Raw genomic sequence first — 18,614 nt, forward strand, 5'->3', positions numbered from 1 at the left:
ACGATACGTAAAACACTAAACAAAAATGGATTTCATGAGATGATACCACAGAGGAAGCCACTGCTGTCCAAAAAAAACATTGCTGCATGTTTACAGTTTGCACAAGAGCACCTGGATGTTCCACAACAGTACTGGCAAAATATTCTGTGGACAGATGAAACCAAAGTTGAGTTGTTTAGAAGAAACACAACACTATGTGTGGAGAAAAAGAGGCACAGCACACCAACATAAAAACCTCATCCCAACTGTGAAGTATGGTGGTGGGGGCATCATGGTTTGGGGCTGCTTTTCTGCGTCAGGGCCTGGACGGATTGCTATCATCGAAGGAAAAATGAATTCCCAAGTTTATCAGGACATGCAGGAGAACTTAAGGCCATCTGTCCACCAGCTGAAGCTCAACAGAAGATGGGTGTTGCAACAAGACAAAGACCCAAAGCATAGAAGTAAATCTACAACAGAATGGCTTAAACAGAAGAAAATACGCCTTCTGGAGTGGCCCAGTCAGAGTCCTGACCTCACCCCGATTGAGATACTGTGGCATGACCTCAAGAAAGCGATTCACACCAGACATCCCAAGAATATTGCTGAACTGAAACATTTCTGTAAAGAGGAATGGTCAAGAATTACTCCTGACCGCTGTGCACGTCTGATCTGCAACTACAGGAAACGTTTGGTTGAAGTTATTGCTGCCAAAGGAAGTTCAACCAGTTATTAAATCCAAGGGTTCACTTTTTCTACCTGCACTGTGAATGTTTACATGGTGTGTTCAATAAAAACATGGTAACATTTAATTACTTGTGTCTTATTAGTTAAAGCAGACTGTGATTGTCTATTGTTGTGGCTTAGATGAAGATCTGATCACATTTTATGACCAATTTGTGCAGAAATCCATATAATTCCAAAAGGGTTCACATACTTTTTATTGCAACTGTATATTGTTTTTTAAATCCTGACCTGGTTTGCGTGTTGTCTCGCAAAACGAGCAGGATTCAAGCTTCTGCGGTGTGCAGTACCGCATTTGGCCAGAGGTGCGGGGGTGTCGGTGACACTTGGAGCCGTTCGGAAATACTCAGAAACACTCGGAAATACTCAGTTCCTGAGTGTTTCCAAGCCTTTCCAAGTGCATCCGAGCGGTCTCCGAGTATTTGCGAGTCTTTCCGTCGCCCCCTTACCTCTGGCCACATGCGGTATTGCATGCAATAAAAGTCAATGTGGAACGAATCATCTGCATTTCATTTGACTTCTATGGGGAAACTCGCTTTGATAGGCGAGTGCTTTGGATTGCAAGCATTGTCCTGGACCTGAGTATGCTCCAAGGTTCCACTGTATAATGATAAAGTGAGCAGAAACTCAATAGTGAGATACACACAAAATAGAAATAAAATCAGAGGAGCTGCACTAATCAATAAATGTAAATTAATCTCACTCTAAAATGTCCATGAGAGATCCAATAATGAACAGTGAATTAGGAGAGTAAGCATCCAGGTGAAAGTTCATCACAACAATCCATAGGAACGCATTAAACCATGAATATACCTATAATTCCAGAAGTTTAGCGTCAGAGAACAGTCCGTGACTTTGTTTTTTAATTGAGGTAATAACTGTGATAGGGATGAGAGGTTATGGGATGCCCATTGACTTCAACAACAAACTTTAGTGAAAACTCTAACCATATAGAGTTTGTATATACAGTCTCTATATACAGCTCCACTTCTTCCTCCAGCACTCACTTGCTTGCAGAACTGTGAAGATCTGACAGGCTCTCAGATTTTAAGTGTTGGCCCATTACAGGCAGGAACCCCCCGTGCCCAGACTAGGGGGCACCCTCAAGGGCCCCCGACAGCCTCAGCACTCCATCTTCATATTCCACCCAACTGCCCTGCTGGCTTCTACTGAGAACATATCCTTTTATTTGATCTAGATAAATATTGTATATCTGATGGCACATTTTACAATCATCACTAAAATGGGTATTAGGTACACCTGTTCAATTGCTTGGTAACACAAATTGCTAATTAGCCAATCAAATAGCGGCAACTCAATGCATTTCGCCATCTAGATGTGGTGAAGATGACTTGCTGAAGTTCAAGCTGAGCATCAGAATGGGGAAGAAAGGGGATTTAAAGCGGTTCTCCACCCTAAAGTGGAGTCCCGCTGATCGGAACCCTCCCCCCCTCCGGTGTCACATTTGACACCTTTCAGGGGGGAGGGGGGTATTTGCCCCCACTTCCGGCCACACGCTACGGGCAAAAGACGGGTTTTTCTGACTTCCCGTCTGTCGCCCGTTGTGTGCTGGGAACACTCGGCTCCCAGCACACAGCGTGCGAGCCAATCGGCGGGCGCAGCGCTACTCGCGCATGCGCCGTAGGGAACCGGGCAGTGAAGCCGCAGCGCTTCACTTCCTGGTTCCCTCTGCGTGGATGGCGGGGGGAGCAGCAGAGAGACGAGCGATCGCTCGTGCTCTGCTGCGATCGACGCTGGACTCCAGGACAGGTAAGTGTCCTATTATTAAAAGTCAGCAGCTGCAGTATTTGTAGCTGCTGGCTTTTAATATTTTTTCCCCATGGCACATCCGCTTTAAGTGACTTTGAATGTGGCATGGTTGTTGGTGCCAGACAGGCTGGTCTGAGTATTTAAAAAACGACTACTAAATCTACTGGGACTTTCACGCACAACCATCTCTAGGGTTTATAGAGAATGGTCCGAAAAAGAGAAAATATCCAGTGAGTGGCAGTTGTGTGGACGAAAATGCCACAGTACCACAGTTCTGCAAGCGAGTGCTGGAGGAAGAAGTGGAGCTGTATATAGAGACTGTGGGCCAGATCCACGTACATGTCCCTATCTTTAGGCGGGCGTATCGTATCTCAGAAACGCTACGCCGCAGTAAATTAGAAAGGCGAGTACTGTATTCACAAAGAAGTTACGCCTTTAGTTACGGCGGCGTATCGTATATCGGGCCTAATTCAAAAGAGGCTGGTTGGGGGCGTGTTCTATGCTAACTAATCGTGACCCTACGTATTTTAAGTTTTTTCCAAATTACGCCGCAAATCGTCAATGCTTTAGACGTGAACGTAACTTACACACAGCCCTATTCCCGAACGATTTACGCAAACGACGTAAAACGTAAAAAATTCTACGGTGGCCCGACGTCCATACTTAACATTGCATACGCCTCATATAGCAGGGGTAACTTTACGCTGGAAAAAGCCGAACGCAAATGACGTAAAAAAATGCGCCGGGCGGACGTACATTTGTAAATCGGCGTATCTACCTAATTTGCATATTCCTCGCGTAAATCTACGGAAACGCCACCTAGCGGCCAGCGTAAATATGCAACTAAGATACGACGGCGTAAGAGGCTTACGCCAGTCGGATCTTAGCAAAATTCCGGTGTATCTTGTTTTCTGAATACAGAAAAAAGATACGCCGGAGCATCCTAGAAGTTACGCGGCAATAGATACGCCAGCGTAACTTCTTTGTGGATCTGGCCCTGTATATACAAACTGAGCATTGTTCTAAGCCTGGCTTAGTATTGTTGCTGACCATGTGCACCCCTTTATGCTTATAGTGTACCTATCTTCTGATGGCTACTTCCAGCAGGATAATGCACATGTCACAAAGTTCAAATTATCTCACCACTGGTTTCTTGAACATGACAATGAATTCACTGTACTCCAATGGCCTCCACAGTCACCAGATTTCAATCCAATAGAGAAGCTTTGGGATGTGGAGGAACGGGAGATTCACATCATGGATGTGCAGCTGACAAATCTGCAGCAACTCTTTGATGCTATCATGTCAATATGGACCAAAATCTCGGAGGAATGTTTCCAACACCTTGTTGAATCTTTGCCATGAAGAATTAAGGCAGTTCTGAAAGCAAAAGGGGGTCCAACCGGTACTAGCTAATGAAGTGTGCAGTGAGTGTATATTTCTGAATACTATTAGCTAGATTCACAGACGCCCCCGCAACTTTAAGGCGGCGTAGCGTATTTACGCTACGCCGCCTTAAGTCAGAGGCAAGTACTGTATTCACAAAGTACTTGCCTCCTAATTTACGGCGGCGTAGCGTAAATAGGGCCGGCGTAAGCGCGCCTAATTCAAATTAGGATGAGGGGGCGTGTTTTATGCTAATGTGGTGTGATCTGACGTCATTGACGTTTTTTACGAACGCATGCGCCGTCCGTGTACATATCCCAGTGTGCATTGCTCCAAAGTACGCCGCAACGACGTATTGGTTTCGACGTGAACGTAAATTACGTCCAGCCCTATTCACGGACGACTTACGCAAACAGCGTAAAATTTTCTAATTTTGCCGCGGGAACGACAGCCATACCTAACATTGACTAGTCCAGCTATTTGATGGAATAACTTTACGCCTGAATACGCCTTACGTAAACGGCGTATCTTTACTGCGACGGGCGCACAGACGTTCGTGAATAGGCATATCTATTCATTTACATATTCTATGCCGAACTCAGCGGAAGCGCCACCTAGCGGCCAGCCTAAATATTGCACCCTAAGATACGACGGTGCAGGCTGTCGTATCTTAGATAGGTTTAAGTGTATCTCAGTTTGAGAATACACTTAAACTTAGGACGGCGCAGATTCCGAGTTAGGTCAGCATATCTACTGATACGCCGGCCTAACTCTCTCTGAATCTAGCTATATATGTAATGATGGCAGTAACACAGACTACAGTTCAATCTCTTTTATTGTCACCAACAGTTTGCCAGTGTCTGTATTTATTTTTCTTCTGAGCAATTGTGAACATGAGAACATGTCTATAAAAATTCTTTAGGAATTCTGTAACAATGCAGACAAGCGTATTTTATTTCTGCATGGCGTGGAAAAGGATTAGGTCATCCAGCAGGTTTTTACTATTATCTGTTTCCATGACTGGAAGATTTCCCTCCTTCCTTTTATTGGCAGAGAGATGTGTCTTGTTCCTTGAGGAACTTGGCTGATGATATTAGCAATGCACCCAAGGTGCCCTGAATTTCCCCTCTGCTCCAGGTAGATAGAGTGGGCCATGCTTGAATGGAGATTTTGTAAGCCCAGAGAAACAATGGCCCAGATTCAGGTAGAATTTGCCCCTTTTTTACAGAGGCACAGGGCAGCGTTTTTGCCCTGCGCCCCCGCAAATTATCTGTGCTGCGCGCGATTCACGGAGCAGTAGCTCCGTAAATTGCGTGTGTGCTCTTTAAAATTGCCCTGCGTAAGGGCGCCTAATGTAAATGATCCCGTAGGGGGCGAGAATCATTTAAATTAGGCGCGCCGAGCGTAGAGCGCATGCTCCGTCGGGAAACTTTCCCGACGTGCATTGCGGCAAATGACGTCGCAAGGACGTCATTTGCTTCCAAGTGAACGTGAATGGCGTCCAGCGCCATTCACGAATCACTTACGCAAACAACGTGAAATTCAAATTTCACGACGCGGGAACGGCGGGTATACTTTAGCATTGGCTGCCCCTACTATTAGAAGGGGCAGCCTTACGCTAAAGACGCCGTACGGAAACTCCGTAACTTGCGTACGCAGGGCCCGCGCAACATTGTGAATCGGTGTTAGTATGCAATTTGCATACTATACACTGAGCACAATGGGAGCGCCCCCTAGCGGTCATCGCAAGAATGCAGCCTAAAATCTGCGTGGCATAAGAGCCTTATGCCACGCAGATTTTAGCCTGCAGTCGGCGTTACAATGTTCCTGAATCAGGAGCATTCGTAACGCCAGAGCAAGTCAGCAATTGCGCTGCATAACTATGGTTACGCAGGCGCAATTGCTCTCTGAATCTGGGCCACTAATGACATTTGAACTGTCAAGAAGCTTGTTATCACATTGTAAAGGATAAGTTTTAGAACATGTTACATGTTGCACCCTAAATAGGGAAGTAACATGTTCTAGCATCCCCCTCTCACCATCTGAGATGCTCCTCTGTGACAACCAGCAGGGGTTCCCCTCTCCCGCAGCCACTGTCACATTTAAAATCACACTTTTAGTTCTCAGTGGACTGTGAGTCTGCTAATCAGCGGATCCATAGTCCACTGGCACTTCTTGTAGCTTTCTAACTAAGCTCATATGGAGGCAGAAAGCTGGAGGATGTGTCTGCAGTAGGGGTGCTGAATTTAATCACAGCATCGATTCAGCAGTCACCAATGTGGCATCGATGCTGCGACTGATTACGTCATCCGCACGCTGTGCTGTGCACTTCCTCTCTCCGAACCGAGCCATGCCTCTATGAACAGAGCCGAAAGGAGCTATGGGAGGGGAGAGGGGGGTCTGCACTGACAGGCAGTCTGCACTGGGGGGGTCTGCACTGAAGGGAGGTCTGCACTAAGGAGAGGTCTGCACTGATGGGAGGTCTGCACTGTACTTAGTGAGGGGGATCTGTACTTAGTGAGTGGGATCTATAGTGAGGGAGGGAGATCTATACTGCGGGAGAGGGGTCTGTACCTAGTGTGGGGGGGGGGTCTATACTGATAGAGGGGGGGCTGAAATTAATGGAGGGGGGTCTGTACTGAGGGGGGACTATAGTTGAGGGGGGATGACATCATTTTTTTCAGCACCGAGTTACATCAACCCTAGTGACGCCACTGCTAAGTAAGGAAATTAACCTACCACTAATCTTTTCTATTTAATAATGACTATGGAACTTTCTCTCTATTTAAAAATGGTTACAGATCTCTTTCTTTCTATATAATAACTATCATTTTCCCAAGGATATCGCAGAAATGGCAAGTAGGTGCAGAACTGTCAGCTTCACACTTCATCGAGCATTGTGTTTCTCTATCAGCAGCATTAGCATACTATGTATCTCCAGCAGAAAATAACCCAATCTCTGACCATCTCTGACAGTATGTCTGCAGTCTTTGACCATCTCTGGCAGTATGTCTGCAGTCTTTGACCCTCTCTTGTATCATGTCTGCAGTCTCTGACCCTCTCCTGTAGTATGTCTGCAGTCTCTGACCCTCTCCTTTGGTATGTCTGCAGTCTCTGACCCTCTCCTGTAGTATGTCTGCAATCTCTGACCCTCTCCTGTAGTATGTCTGCAATCTCTGACCCTCTCCTGTAGTATGTCTGCAGTCTCTGACCCTCTCCTGTAGTATGTCTGCAGTTTCTGACCCTCTCCTGTAGTATGTCTTCAGTCTCTGACCCTCTCCTGTAGTATGTCTGCAGTCTCTGACTCTCTCCTGTAGTATGTCTGCAGTCTCTGACTCTCTCCTGTAGTATGTCTGCAGTCTCCGACCCTCTCCTTTGGTATGTCTGCAGTCTCTGACCCACTCCTGTAGTATGTCTGCACTCTCTGACCCTCTCCTGTAGTATGTCTGCAGTCTCTGACCCTCTCCTTTGGTATGTCTGCAGTCTCTGACCCTCTCCTGTAGTATGTCTGCAATCTCTGACCCTCTCCTGTAGTATGTCTGCAATCTCTGACCCTCTCCTGTAGTATGTCTGCAGTCTCTGACCCTCTCCTATAGTATGTCTGCAATCTCTGACCCTCTCCTGTAGTATGTCTGCAGTCTCTGACTCTCTCCTGTAGTATGTCTGCAGTCTCTGACCCTCTCCTTTGGTATGTCTGCAGTCTCTGACCCACTCCTGTAGTATGTCTGCAATCTCTGACCCTCTCCTGTAGTATGTCTGCAGTCTCTGACCCTCTCCTGTAGTATGTCTGCAGTCTCTGACCCTCTCCTTTGGTATGTCTGCAGTCTCTGACCCTCTCCTGTAGTATGTCTGCAGTCTCTGACCCTCTCCTGTAGTATGTCTGCAGTCTCTGACCCTCTCCTTTGGCATGTCTGCAGTCTCTGACCCTCTCCTGTAGTATTTCTGCAATCTCTGACCCTCTCCTGTAGTATGTCTGCAGTCTCTGACCCTCTCCTTTGGTATGTCTGCAGTCTCTGACCCTCTCCTGTAGTATGTCTGCAGACTCTGATCCTCTCATGTAGTATGTCTGCAGTCTCTGACCCTCAACTTTGGTATGTCTGCAGTCTCTGACCCTCTCCTGTAGTATGTCTGCAGTCTCTGACCCTCTCCTGTAGTATGTCTGCAGTCTCTGACCCTCTCCTTTGGCATGTCTGCAGTCTCTGACCCTCTCCTGTAGTATTTCTGCAATCTCTGACCCTCTCCTGTAGTATGTCTGCAGGCTCTGACCCTCTCCTTTGGTATGTCTGCAGTCTCTGACCCTCTCCTGTAGTATGTCTGCAGACTCTGATCCTCTCATGTAGTATGTCTGCAGTCTCTGACCCTCAACTTTGGTATGTCTGCAGTCTCTGACCCTCTCCTGTAGTATGTCTGCAGTCTCTGACCCTCTCCTGTAGTATGTCTGCAGTCTCTGACCCTCTCCTTTGGCATGTCTGCAGTCTCTGACCCTCTCCTGTAGTATTTCTGCAATCTCTGACCCTCTCCTGTAGTATGTCTGCAGTCTCTGACCCTCTCCTTTGGTATGTCTGCAGTCTCTGACCCTCTCCTGTAGTATGTCTGCAGACTCTAATCCTCTCATGTAGTATGTCTGCAGTCTCTGACCCTCAACTTTGGTATGTCTGCAGTCTCTGACCCTCTCCTGTAGTATGTCTGCAGTCTCTGACCCTCTCCTTTGGTATGTCTGCAGTCTCTGACCCTCTCCTGTAGTATGTCTGCAGTCTCTGACCCTCTCCTGTAGTATGTCTGCAGTCTCTGACCCTCTCCTTTGGTATGTCTGCAGTCTCTGACCCTCTCCTGTAGTATGTCTGCAGTCTCTGACCCTCTCCTGTAGTATGTCTGCAGTCTCTGACCCTCTCCTTTGGTATGTCTGCAGTCCCTGACCCTCTCCTGTAGTATTTTGGGGGAGCCTGGAGCTCCTCTTTAAGTTGTCTGCTGTGTTTAAACTTTGCTACATGCAGAGAGTGTTGACTTTTTTCGAGAACAGATAAAATAAAAAAATTGAGTTCTTCTGACTGCTTGAATTGTTTTGATGAAAACCATGGGCAGTAATTGTGATGCATCGCGGAACCGAATCGTTGACATGGTAATCGTAATGAAATCGTGAGACCAGTGAAGATCAGCACCTCTAGTCTGCAGGAGCCGGACATTGCACTGCAGTCTACTGATCATGGGGGCAATGCTTTGAAGACCCCCGTGAGAAAAAATAATAAATGCCCATTATTCCCCTGCAAAAATTTGTTCATTTATAATTTTTTTCATAGAGGTAAGCGTAGAGTGCATATGCATCCAAATTTTTTTGTTTTCAATAGAGTGGGGAAGGATTTGAACTCCCACGAGGATATTTCCCTGCCTTTCTGGCGAGGGAGAACTGTTTCCACTGTAGCAATAATTGAGGGATATCTTGCGATGAATCACTTTTTACATACTGTCGCCTCTTGAATGCCTGTTTTTGGGAATACTGTGAGGCAATGCAAACTTAGCATTTGGGTCGTGGTTGTGACTTGGCCATATTCACTTGAACAAGTCCTGTTTGGTGGCCCTACTGCTTGCCACAAATGTGATAGAGGACCGTTTTTACCATGCTGTGAAGCAAAGTATTGCAGCCACTGCTTGTGTACAACCCCATCCAAGCAGCTTAAAGCGGAGCTCCACCCTAATTACAACAGTACTTCAATTAGACTTGCGCTATCTAACATGCTAAAAACGGATGTTTTGGTTTTCTAAATATGTACAGTACCTGTACATTGCTGAGGCTTCCAGTCTGTATCGTTGCGGGAATTTTACGGGCATTGCGTCACTTCCCGTTCGATGCAGTGCACTCTGGGAGCTTCTCTCCATAGCTCCCTGTCTTCACTGCGCACCCGTGATATCAAATATCGTGCTATTTCGTAAGCAGGAAGTGATTGAGGAGGCTGTGTTTCAACGGGGCAGTAACTTTTACTTCCTAGCCTTGCCATTGTCATGGCAACACAGACGCTCCTGCCTCTGTGCGAGATCAAGCGGTGGATGCTGGGACATCAGCATCCACCCGAACAAGGAAGTGCCTGCTTGTGGGCTTATGCCCACAGTTAAAATGGCAAATCAACAGAACAGGGAATATAAGTACATATTTCGCACAGAATGGCAGCGGAGCGGCCGCGGAAAACAAAAAACGTGCATTAAAACAATAACTGGCATTAACCATTTAAATAGCCCTTAAAAAAAAAAAGTTTTTGCGTGGGAGATCCGCTTTAAAGGTCACAAAGTTCTGAGAGAATTGTCACTATTTTGAATAAAGAATCAGTGCTGCCTTTTTATTCATAATAGTAAAAGTGTCATCTGTATCTGAGGTGGCTTGCACACACACAGGGCACAGGGAGATACTTTACACAGAGCCACAGCTCTGCATGATCTTTACTATCATGAATGGACAAGCAGTACTGACTGTTCTCTCCTAATAGTAAAAGATCACCCAGCTTAGAAAGAAGGAGTGGATCTACACTTGCTGTAGGAAAAGAAGTTAAAGTCAGGCAACTCGATGCAACTTGAAGTTAAATATGTAAAGGTTAACCTTGCTGTGTAATGGATTTTACTTGTGTCTTGTTGGATCATTAATAAAACCTTTACAGATTTTACTAAACCACATGCGGACCGGGCCATAGCCGAAAGACGGCTTGTTCTGGGAGGGTGTCCATGGACGTCCTCCCAAACTTGTGCTTCCCACGCTCCCCCTGGGGGGCGTACACGGAAGTGTCTGTGCTCTCCGAGTTCACAGGACCCAGTGCATCACGGATCGTGGTTATGGGCCCATGACAGAGGGCCTTTACCACATGATCGCTCCCTCAAATTACGGAGCAATCACAATGTAAACAAACTGGGGTCATGCAGAGGTCCAGCTCTCTTCTCTCCGCACACTGATACAGCTTGCAAGGAGAGAAGAGAGATTGAGTGATAAACTGATTGATTTTTGCAGTATCCAGCAGTGCCCTACAGTGCCCCATCAGTGCTACTACAGTGCTAATCTGTGCCCTACAGTGCCTCTACAGTAACCATCAGAGCCACTACAATGCTAATCTGTGCCCTACAGTGCCACCATTGACGCTACAGTAGCCATCAGTGCCACTAGTGCCCCTACAGTACCTATCAGTGCCACCTGTGCCACTACAGTGCCAATCAGTGCTACCATAGTTGCCAACATTTGTCCAGGGACACTTTGCAGCACAGCTATTAATTAATTACCACACTCACTTCCCCGAAGCTCCACCCACTACGCATAATCTTCGCCAGGCGAAGATTATGCGGAGTGGGTGGAGCTTCGGGGAAGTGAGTGTGGTAATTAATTAATAGCTGTGCTGCAAAGTGTCCCTGGAAATTTTTAAAAAATGTTGGCAACTATGGTGCTACTACAGTGCTCATCTGTGCCATCAGTGCCGCATCAGTTTCACCTGTGCCACTACAGTGCCCATCAGTGCTACTGTGGCATCAGTGCCACTACAATGCTCATCTGTGCCATCAGTGCTACTACAGTGCCACATTAGTGCCACTACAGTGCTCATCTGTGCCATCAGTGCCACTACAGTGCCACATCAGTGCTCACCAGCGCCACTACAGCACTCCTAATTTTTTTTCCACATTTTCCAAAAATTTCAGGGAAAAAATGAACCGTTCAAAAGACTCATTATGCCTCATAGATTATACGTGGGGTGTTTGCTTTCCAAAATGGGGTCATTTTATGGCCATTGTCCTTGTGCTCCAGGGCCTTCAAAAGTGCAATAGGACCTGGGGGTCGTAGTAGATGATAGGCTCAGCAATGGCATGCAATGCCAAGCTGCTGTTAACAAAGCAAAAAAATATTGGCATACATTAAAAAGGGGATTACTGTAACTCCAGAGATAAAATGATAATTCTCCCGCTCTACAAGACTCTGGTCCGGCCGCACCTGGAGTATGTTGTCAAGTTCTGGGCACCAGTCCTCAGGAAGGATGTACTGGAATTGGAACGAGTACAAACAGGCCCGGACTGGCACCATTTAAGACTGAGCAGCCAATTTTTCCAGGAACGGGGGGGGGGGGGGGTTCGGTAGGCATTCGCGGGGGTGACTGGTGTCGGTGTCCTCCACACTGTAATGTGCTGTGATATAATGGGGCAACACTATGTATTGATTACAGTGCCCCTGCAATTACCCCCCCTTTTCTCTGTGATCACAGTGCACCCTTTTATTCTCTGCTCACTGTGCAGATCTCCAGCTCCTCCTGCCCCTTACATCAGAGTCCGCACAGACCCCCCATACATCAGAGCCTCCTTACATCAGAGCCTCCTTACATCAGAGGCTGCACAGACCCCCCCTTACATCAGAGCCCCCTTACATCAGAGTCCACACAGACCCCCCTTACATCAGAGCCCCCTTACTTTAGAGCCCCCTTACATCAGAGTCTGCACAGACCCCCCCTTACATCAGAGCCCCCTTACATCAGACGCTTTTCACAGATGAGAGCAGGTTCACCCTGAACATATGTGACAGACGTGAAAGGGTCTGGAGAAGCCGCAGAGAACTTTATGCTGCCTGGAACATCGTTTAGCATGACCGGTTTGGTGGTGGGTCATCGATGGTCTGGGGAGGCATATCCATGGAGGGACGCACAGACCTCTACAGGCTACACAATGACACCCTGACTGCTATTAGGTGTCAGGATGAAATCCTTGGACCCATTGTCATACCCTATGCTGGTGCAGTGGGTCCTGGGTTCCTCCTGGTGCACGACAATGCCCGGCCTCATGTGGCGAGAGCATGCAGCCAGTTCCTGGAGGATGAAGAACTTGATACCATTGAATGGCCCCCACGCTCACCTGACTTAAATCCAAAAGAACACCTCTGGGACATTATGTTTTGGTCCATCCGGTGCCCCCAGGACACCATCCGTCATCTCATTAGGAGAATGCCCTGATGTTGTCAGGCATGCATACAAGCACTTGGGGGGCCATACAAACTACCGAGGACCATTTTGAAATGTTGCAATGAAATTTCAGCAAAATAGACTAGCTTGCTGCATAATTTTTTCACTTTGATTTTCGGGGTGTCTTTGAATTCAGCCCTCTGTAGGTGGATAATTTTCATTTCAATCAAATGATGTGCCATCCTTTCATTCCTAACACATTACACAGTCCATATCAGTATAGATATCCAGCATGAGATTTTTGCCCGTTGAGATCTGATATGTTTTCAAAGTGTTCCTTTAATTTTTGTTGAGCAGTGTATATTAATGTTGTCACCCTGGCCTATATTATAATTATACTTCCCTCTGGACATTGTACATGGTTATGGTCACATAAGCCCTGTGTTAGTAGTACTACATATGCCACGCCTGTAAAAGACCACATGGCTCCTCAGACAAATGGAAGTATGTTTGGTTCTGGGACACATACTATTGCAGGCACCTATGTGGGATTGTTTGCATGCAGTACCCAGCTGGAGGAGGCTTGCGAGGCTCCAAAAGCTGACAATGCACTGACCGATTGCTCCATCTATGGTATACAGCATGGATGGACGAATCCCCGCTTCAAATATTGTATTATCAAAAAAACAGAACAGCGGCTGCATCTGACTGAAAGCAGCTGTTGTTTGGCCAACAACTCTCCACCAGGCTCCTTCAATTTTTCCACTCAAATAATGTCAGGCAGGAGAGGGCCGAAAGGACCATCCACTGAGCAAATTGGGGACAGTTTGTCAGGGACAGGCTGAAATTAGCACAGTGTATGGCCAGATTTAGCGATATGACTTGTGGAGCTCAGCTGTCACGCAGCCAATACTGCTTTAACCACTTCCATACCAGGCACTTACGCACCTTCCTGCCCAAGCCAATTTTCAGCTTTCAGCACTGTCGCACTTTGAATGACAATTGCGCGGTCATGCTACACTGTACCCAAATTAATATTTTTTCATTTTGTTCCCACAAATAGAGCTTTTTTTTGGTGGTATTTGATCACCTCTGCGATTTTTATTTTTTGCGTTACAACTAAAAAAAAGACCGACATTTTTGAAAAAAATACGTTTTTATTTTTTCCTGTTAATTTTTTTTGTAAAAAAGTAAATTTTCTTCTTCAATTATGGGCACTGATATGGCGGCACTGATGGGCACCGATAGGCGGCACTGATAGGCGGCGCTGGTATGCTGCACTGATGGGCACTCATAGGCGGCACTGATGGGCATTCATAGGCGGCACTGGGCACTCTTTGACGGCACCGATGGGCACTCATGGGCGGCACTTATGGGTGGCACTGAAGGGTTGGCACTGATGGGTACTTATGGGTGGCACAGATAAGCACTGATAGGTGTGCACTGGGCATAGATGGGCACTAAGAGGTGGCACTGATGGACACTGGGTGGCACTGATGGACACTGAGAGGTGGCACTGATGGCATTGCTGGGCATCATTTCAGTCAGTGCCCATGTTGCCAGTCAGTGCCCATTTGTGGGCACTGATTGGCATCGATTGTGTTCAATTTGTTTTTGTTTCTTTGGCCCATTTTTGCTCTATTGAGCACTGGGGGCACTCTCTGGTGGTCCAGTGTTGGCATCCGAGGGGGGGCTGCGTTGATAAACAATCAGCACAAACCCCACCTGTCAGGAGAGCCGCCGATCGGCTCTCCTCTACTCGCGTCTGTCAGACGCGAGTGAGGAAGAGCCAATCAACGGCTCTTCCTGTACATCGTGATCAGCCGTAATTGGACACGGCTGATCATGTGGTAAAGAGTCTCCGTCTGAGGCTCTTTACAGAGATCGGAGATGCAGGGTGTCAGACTGACACCCCGCATCACTGATCGCCGCGCGCCGGCATGTAATCCTGCAGGACGTCAATAGACGTCCAGTCAGGATTTCGCAACCATATCCCGGACGTCAATTGACTATTGACCGGGCGGGAAGTAGTTAAAGTTCTGCATAGGATGAAAGAAAACAAAAAACACATGATAGGACCCTTGCATACGTTTCAGGCATTCGTCCCTGAACACCTAGGACCCTAAATGCAAGTACCACTCAGTACAGTGTTCAGCTCCATCCAGGCGCAGCCTGCCATAGAATTTGACAGGCTGCTGGTAGTGGGGATGGGCGCTACAATTGCGCTTACTGGACGCACAGCAGTTAGACATAGCCGTGTACAAGGGGCTGTAGGGATCTTCTGAGGTTTTATTAAGCATCACCCTATGTTTTACAAATGCACAGGAACACACATATATCAATAAGACATGTATTTAGTTATATAACAACCTTAATTACATAGTGGTATGAAAATTGCATGATAATTCTTATACAAATTTGCAATTCTGCAATCCTCAGCTTTATAAGCACCACATTCCTTATTATACTGTAAATACTATTCTGAGCTGCCACCTCATATTGCTCACAGGCTTTCACAGAAAGGGAAAAAAGCAACATGAAATAAACTCTCAATTCCCATAAGAAATTCTGGTTGTTTTTTCTTTTAACAACACAGTAGAAAAACAAATACCTCTAAAATTTGAACTCAGCCAATGTGTCTACTCAGATATGATGAAAAAGAGTTTTGCACTGCGGTAGAGGAATAATGAATTCATACCCGCTAGCGGGGAGGGGGCGGACCCCACGCTGTTTTTTTCTGACTTTTCTATTGCCGGCATTCTTTTGTTTACATTTCAGCTGTCAGCGGGTAAGCTCGCTGACAGCTGATGAATTTGTTAAAAAAATTATAAATTAAACTAATTTCAACGATATTTGTTGCTATTTCATTCAGAGATTCATCTGAGATTCACTTGATAGATCTGAATCAAACAACCAAAAATTTGTCTGAATTTACATTCGGACTGAAACAAATTGCTCATGTGTAGTAGATGCCCACCCGATTGATGAGCCTGTTATGGTTACTTACTGTACATGTGAGTGACCTTTTTATAGCTTTTAATAAATAGCTTTTTAACCTATTATACCTTAAGGCTCTCCCTTTCTTGTTTTGCATGGAATTTGGTTGCTATGAGAAATGCTATTTTCTAAGAAAAGCATTCCGGTTTTTATGTGACTGGTGATTTTTGTGGAAACCAAAATTTGTTTGATACTTCTTGATAAGTTATACAGCTGGCTGGGGAGATTCTTCCATTTACGCTGCTTAGCATGGATGGGGAAAAAAATTTACTTCTTTCGTTCAACACGTGGGTCTGAATGAGGGAAATCTTACAGAGTATGGCCAGCTTTGGACATTTATCACTGGAAAAAGTGTCCCCACTTCCCTTCTATTACCGTCCCAGTGAGAACTCATAAGGGGTTTATTTACGAAAGGCAAATCCACTGAAAGTGCACTTGGAAGTGCAGTTGCTGTAGATCCAAGGAGGACATGCAAGGAAAATAAAAAACAGCATTTTAGCTTGCACATAATTGGATAATAAAATCAGCAGAGCTTCCCCTCATTTCAGATCTTCCCCTCAGATTTATAACAACTGCACTTCCAAGTGCACTTTCAGTGAGATTTCAAGTGCACTTTGCATTTGTAGTTTGCACTTTTAGTGAAAAGTGGATTTGCCTTTAGCAAATAACCCCCATAATTTTGGATTTTCACTCCAGGTGACCACCAGGACACATTTACTAAAGCCAAATAGGCTGTTCACTTTGCAGGGCAAGTTGTACTTTGCAAGAAATATTTCCCCCAGAGCCTGGTAAAATTTGATTTGTGCAAAGAAAAATAAATGTTTGCTTTCACATGATTGGATGATGGAAAATTCCCTTGCAATCTGCAATTTTCCTTGCAAAGTGGACAGTCTATTTGCCTTTAGTAAATCAACCACTAAGAGATGGTGAATCTCCCTAGAAAGCAATAAAATCCTTAGCAATGTTCTAGCTCTTCAATACTCTACCCAAAACTAGAAATAGCGTTATAGCTTTAGATATGTGCAGGTTTAAAGTGGAGGTTCACCCGAAAAGTTAATTTTTAAGATTAGATTGATGTTCATTTTGTCTAGGGGAATCGGGTAGTTTTTTTTAAATCGAAGCTGTACTTAACGTTTTAGAGAGCGATCTTCTCCGCCGCTTTCGGGTATGGGCTGCGGGACTGGGTGTTCCTATTTGATTGACAGTCTTCCGACAGGCTTCCGACGGTCGCATCCATCGCGTCACGATTTTCCGAAAGTAGCCGAACGTCGGTGCGCAGGCGCCGTATATAGCCGCACTGACCTTCGGCTTCTTTTGGCTACTCGTGACGCGATGTATGCGACCGTCGGAAGCCTGTCAATCAAATAGGAACGCCCAGTCCCGAAGACCATACCCGGAAGCGGCGGAGAAGATCGCTCTCTAAAACAGTAAGTACTGCTTCGATTTTAAAAAAACTACCCGATTCCCCTTGACAAAATGAGCCTCAATCTAATCTTAAAAAAAAAATTTCGGGTGAACTCCCGCTTTAATGTGTGTATCATGCCAGGGTGAATGCAATAAGTACTGAATGATGGGTTAGCAGAAAAATGACATATTGGCATTGGGATCCCATAGAAGAGCAGAAGACTTCTGTCATTTTTTTACTGACAAAACATGGAAAAATTTACTGACGGAGCACGTTTTTTACTGGCAACCTAAGAAATGACAGAAGTCCTATTGAAAACGAATACAGTGAATATTTGAACAGTATAAACATGATATGGAAACACTGACAATACCTATAAAAAAAAGTAATTTGCTTGATTCACACTTAAAAAGTCAACACAGCATGAACTTATCAGCCCCGAATATTTACTGGCAGTTGTAAAAAAAATCACAGATTTTTACAAACTGTCAGTAAATTTACTGGCGGTTGGCAACCCTGCAGACGAGTGACACTACAAAAAGAGATGATACCTGGGACAGAATGTTCTCCTGGTTTTCAGACTCATCCTCCAGTATGTCCTCTCCTGATTCCCGAACATTAGATTCCGTAGCCTCCTGCACCGATGGGTAATTGGGGGTCCCTGTGGTCGCTCCAGGGGTAGTAGATCCCATACATACTCCACCATAGAACAGAATGAAAAACAATACCAAAATCCTGCTTGGATCCATAAGAGAAGCAGTAGACAGCTGTGACCTGACACCTTCACCCGTCTCCAAAAATGTGCTTATTCTGCGCTGTCAAACGCCGTGCATCCCAATTCCACTTATCTTCTTCTCCGCATTAACACATTGTGAACCTGGAAAATCATAACCACTCTAATAGAAAGGTTACAGTGTATAGAAAAGAAATGTGATGTCCTGCAAGTTTTGTCTTTTTCTTAGACTTCTCAAAGGATTTCAGCCTGCAACATGCTTAGCATAGTTTGCCTGCCTGTGCAGTTTGCAGTCCCTGTAAATGGTAAGATGAAAGGCACAGCCAGACAGAAGGGCTGGGGAGGCTTTCTTTAGATGGGCGCAGAGACTTCTCAGGTTACAACACAAGAAAGGGATGGAGGTGCTGAGGAGCACAGGATAAGATCTCCAGGCAGGGAGCAGCTGGGACAGAATATCACACAAGGCTTCTCTACACTGCACAAGGGAGGAGAGGTAGCGGGGAGGAGCTCTTCCTATGTCTGCTGCTTACTTTTTGGAAAACCTAATGACTTTTCCAGTCGGGAAACTGATACCCAGGTCAATTTATTATGCTGTAATATTGTGATTGCTAGGAACCATTTGAAAATCAGGTGTGTTTTCCTTTATAGTAAATTCCTCTGTGCACATCCCTGCCAACACAAACATTACAGT

The 18,614-nt window shown here is 45.8% G+C and overlaps 1 protein-coding gene across 1 annotated transcript in view; it reads right to left on the reverse strand.

The window, feature by feature from the left end:
* Positions 1 to 18,409, reverse strand: part of OLFML2B (olfactomedin like 2B) — a 302,868-nt gene extending 284,459 nt beyond the window's left edge. The window contains exon 1 of the mRNA XM_040359727.1: positions 17,742 to 18,409. Coding sequence (XP_040215661.1) covers positions 17,742 to 17,939 — 198 coding nt within the window. The 5' untranslated portion in view covers positions 17,940 to 18,409. The remainder of the gene's footprint in view (positions 1 to 17,741) is intronic.
* Between the last annotated feature and the right edge of the window lie 205 nt (positions 18,410 to 18,614).

Source organism: Rana temporaria, chromosome 7 (assembly GCF_905171775.1).
Source record: "Rana temporaria chromosome 7, aRanTem1.1, whole genome shotgun sequence".
Taxonomy (NCBI): domain Eukaryota; kingdom Metazoa; phylum Chordata; class Amphibia; order Anura; family Ranidae; genus Rana; species Rana temporaria.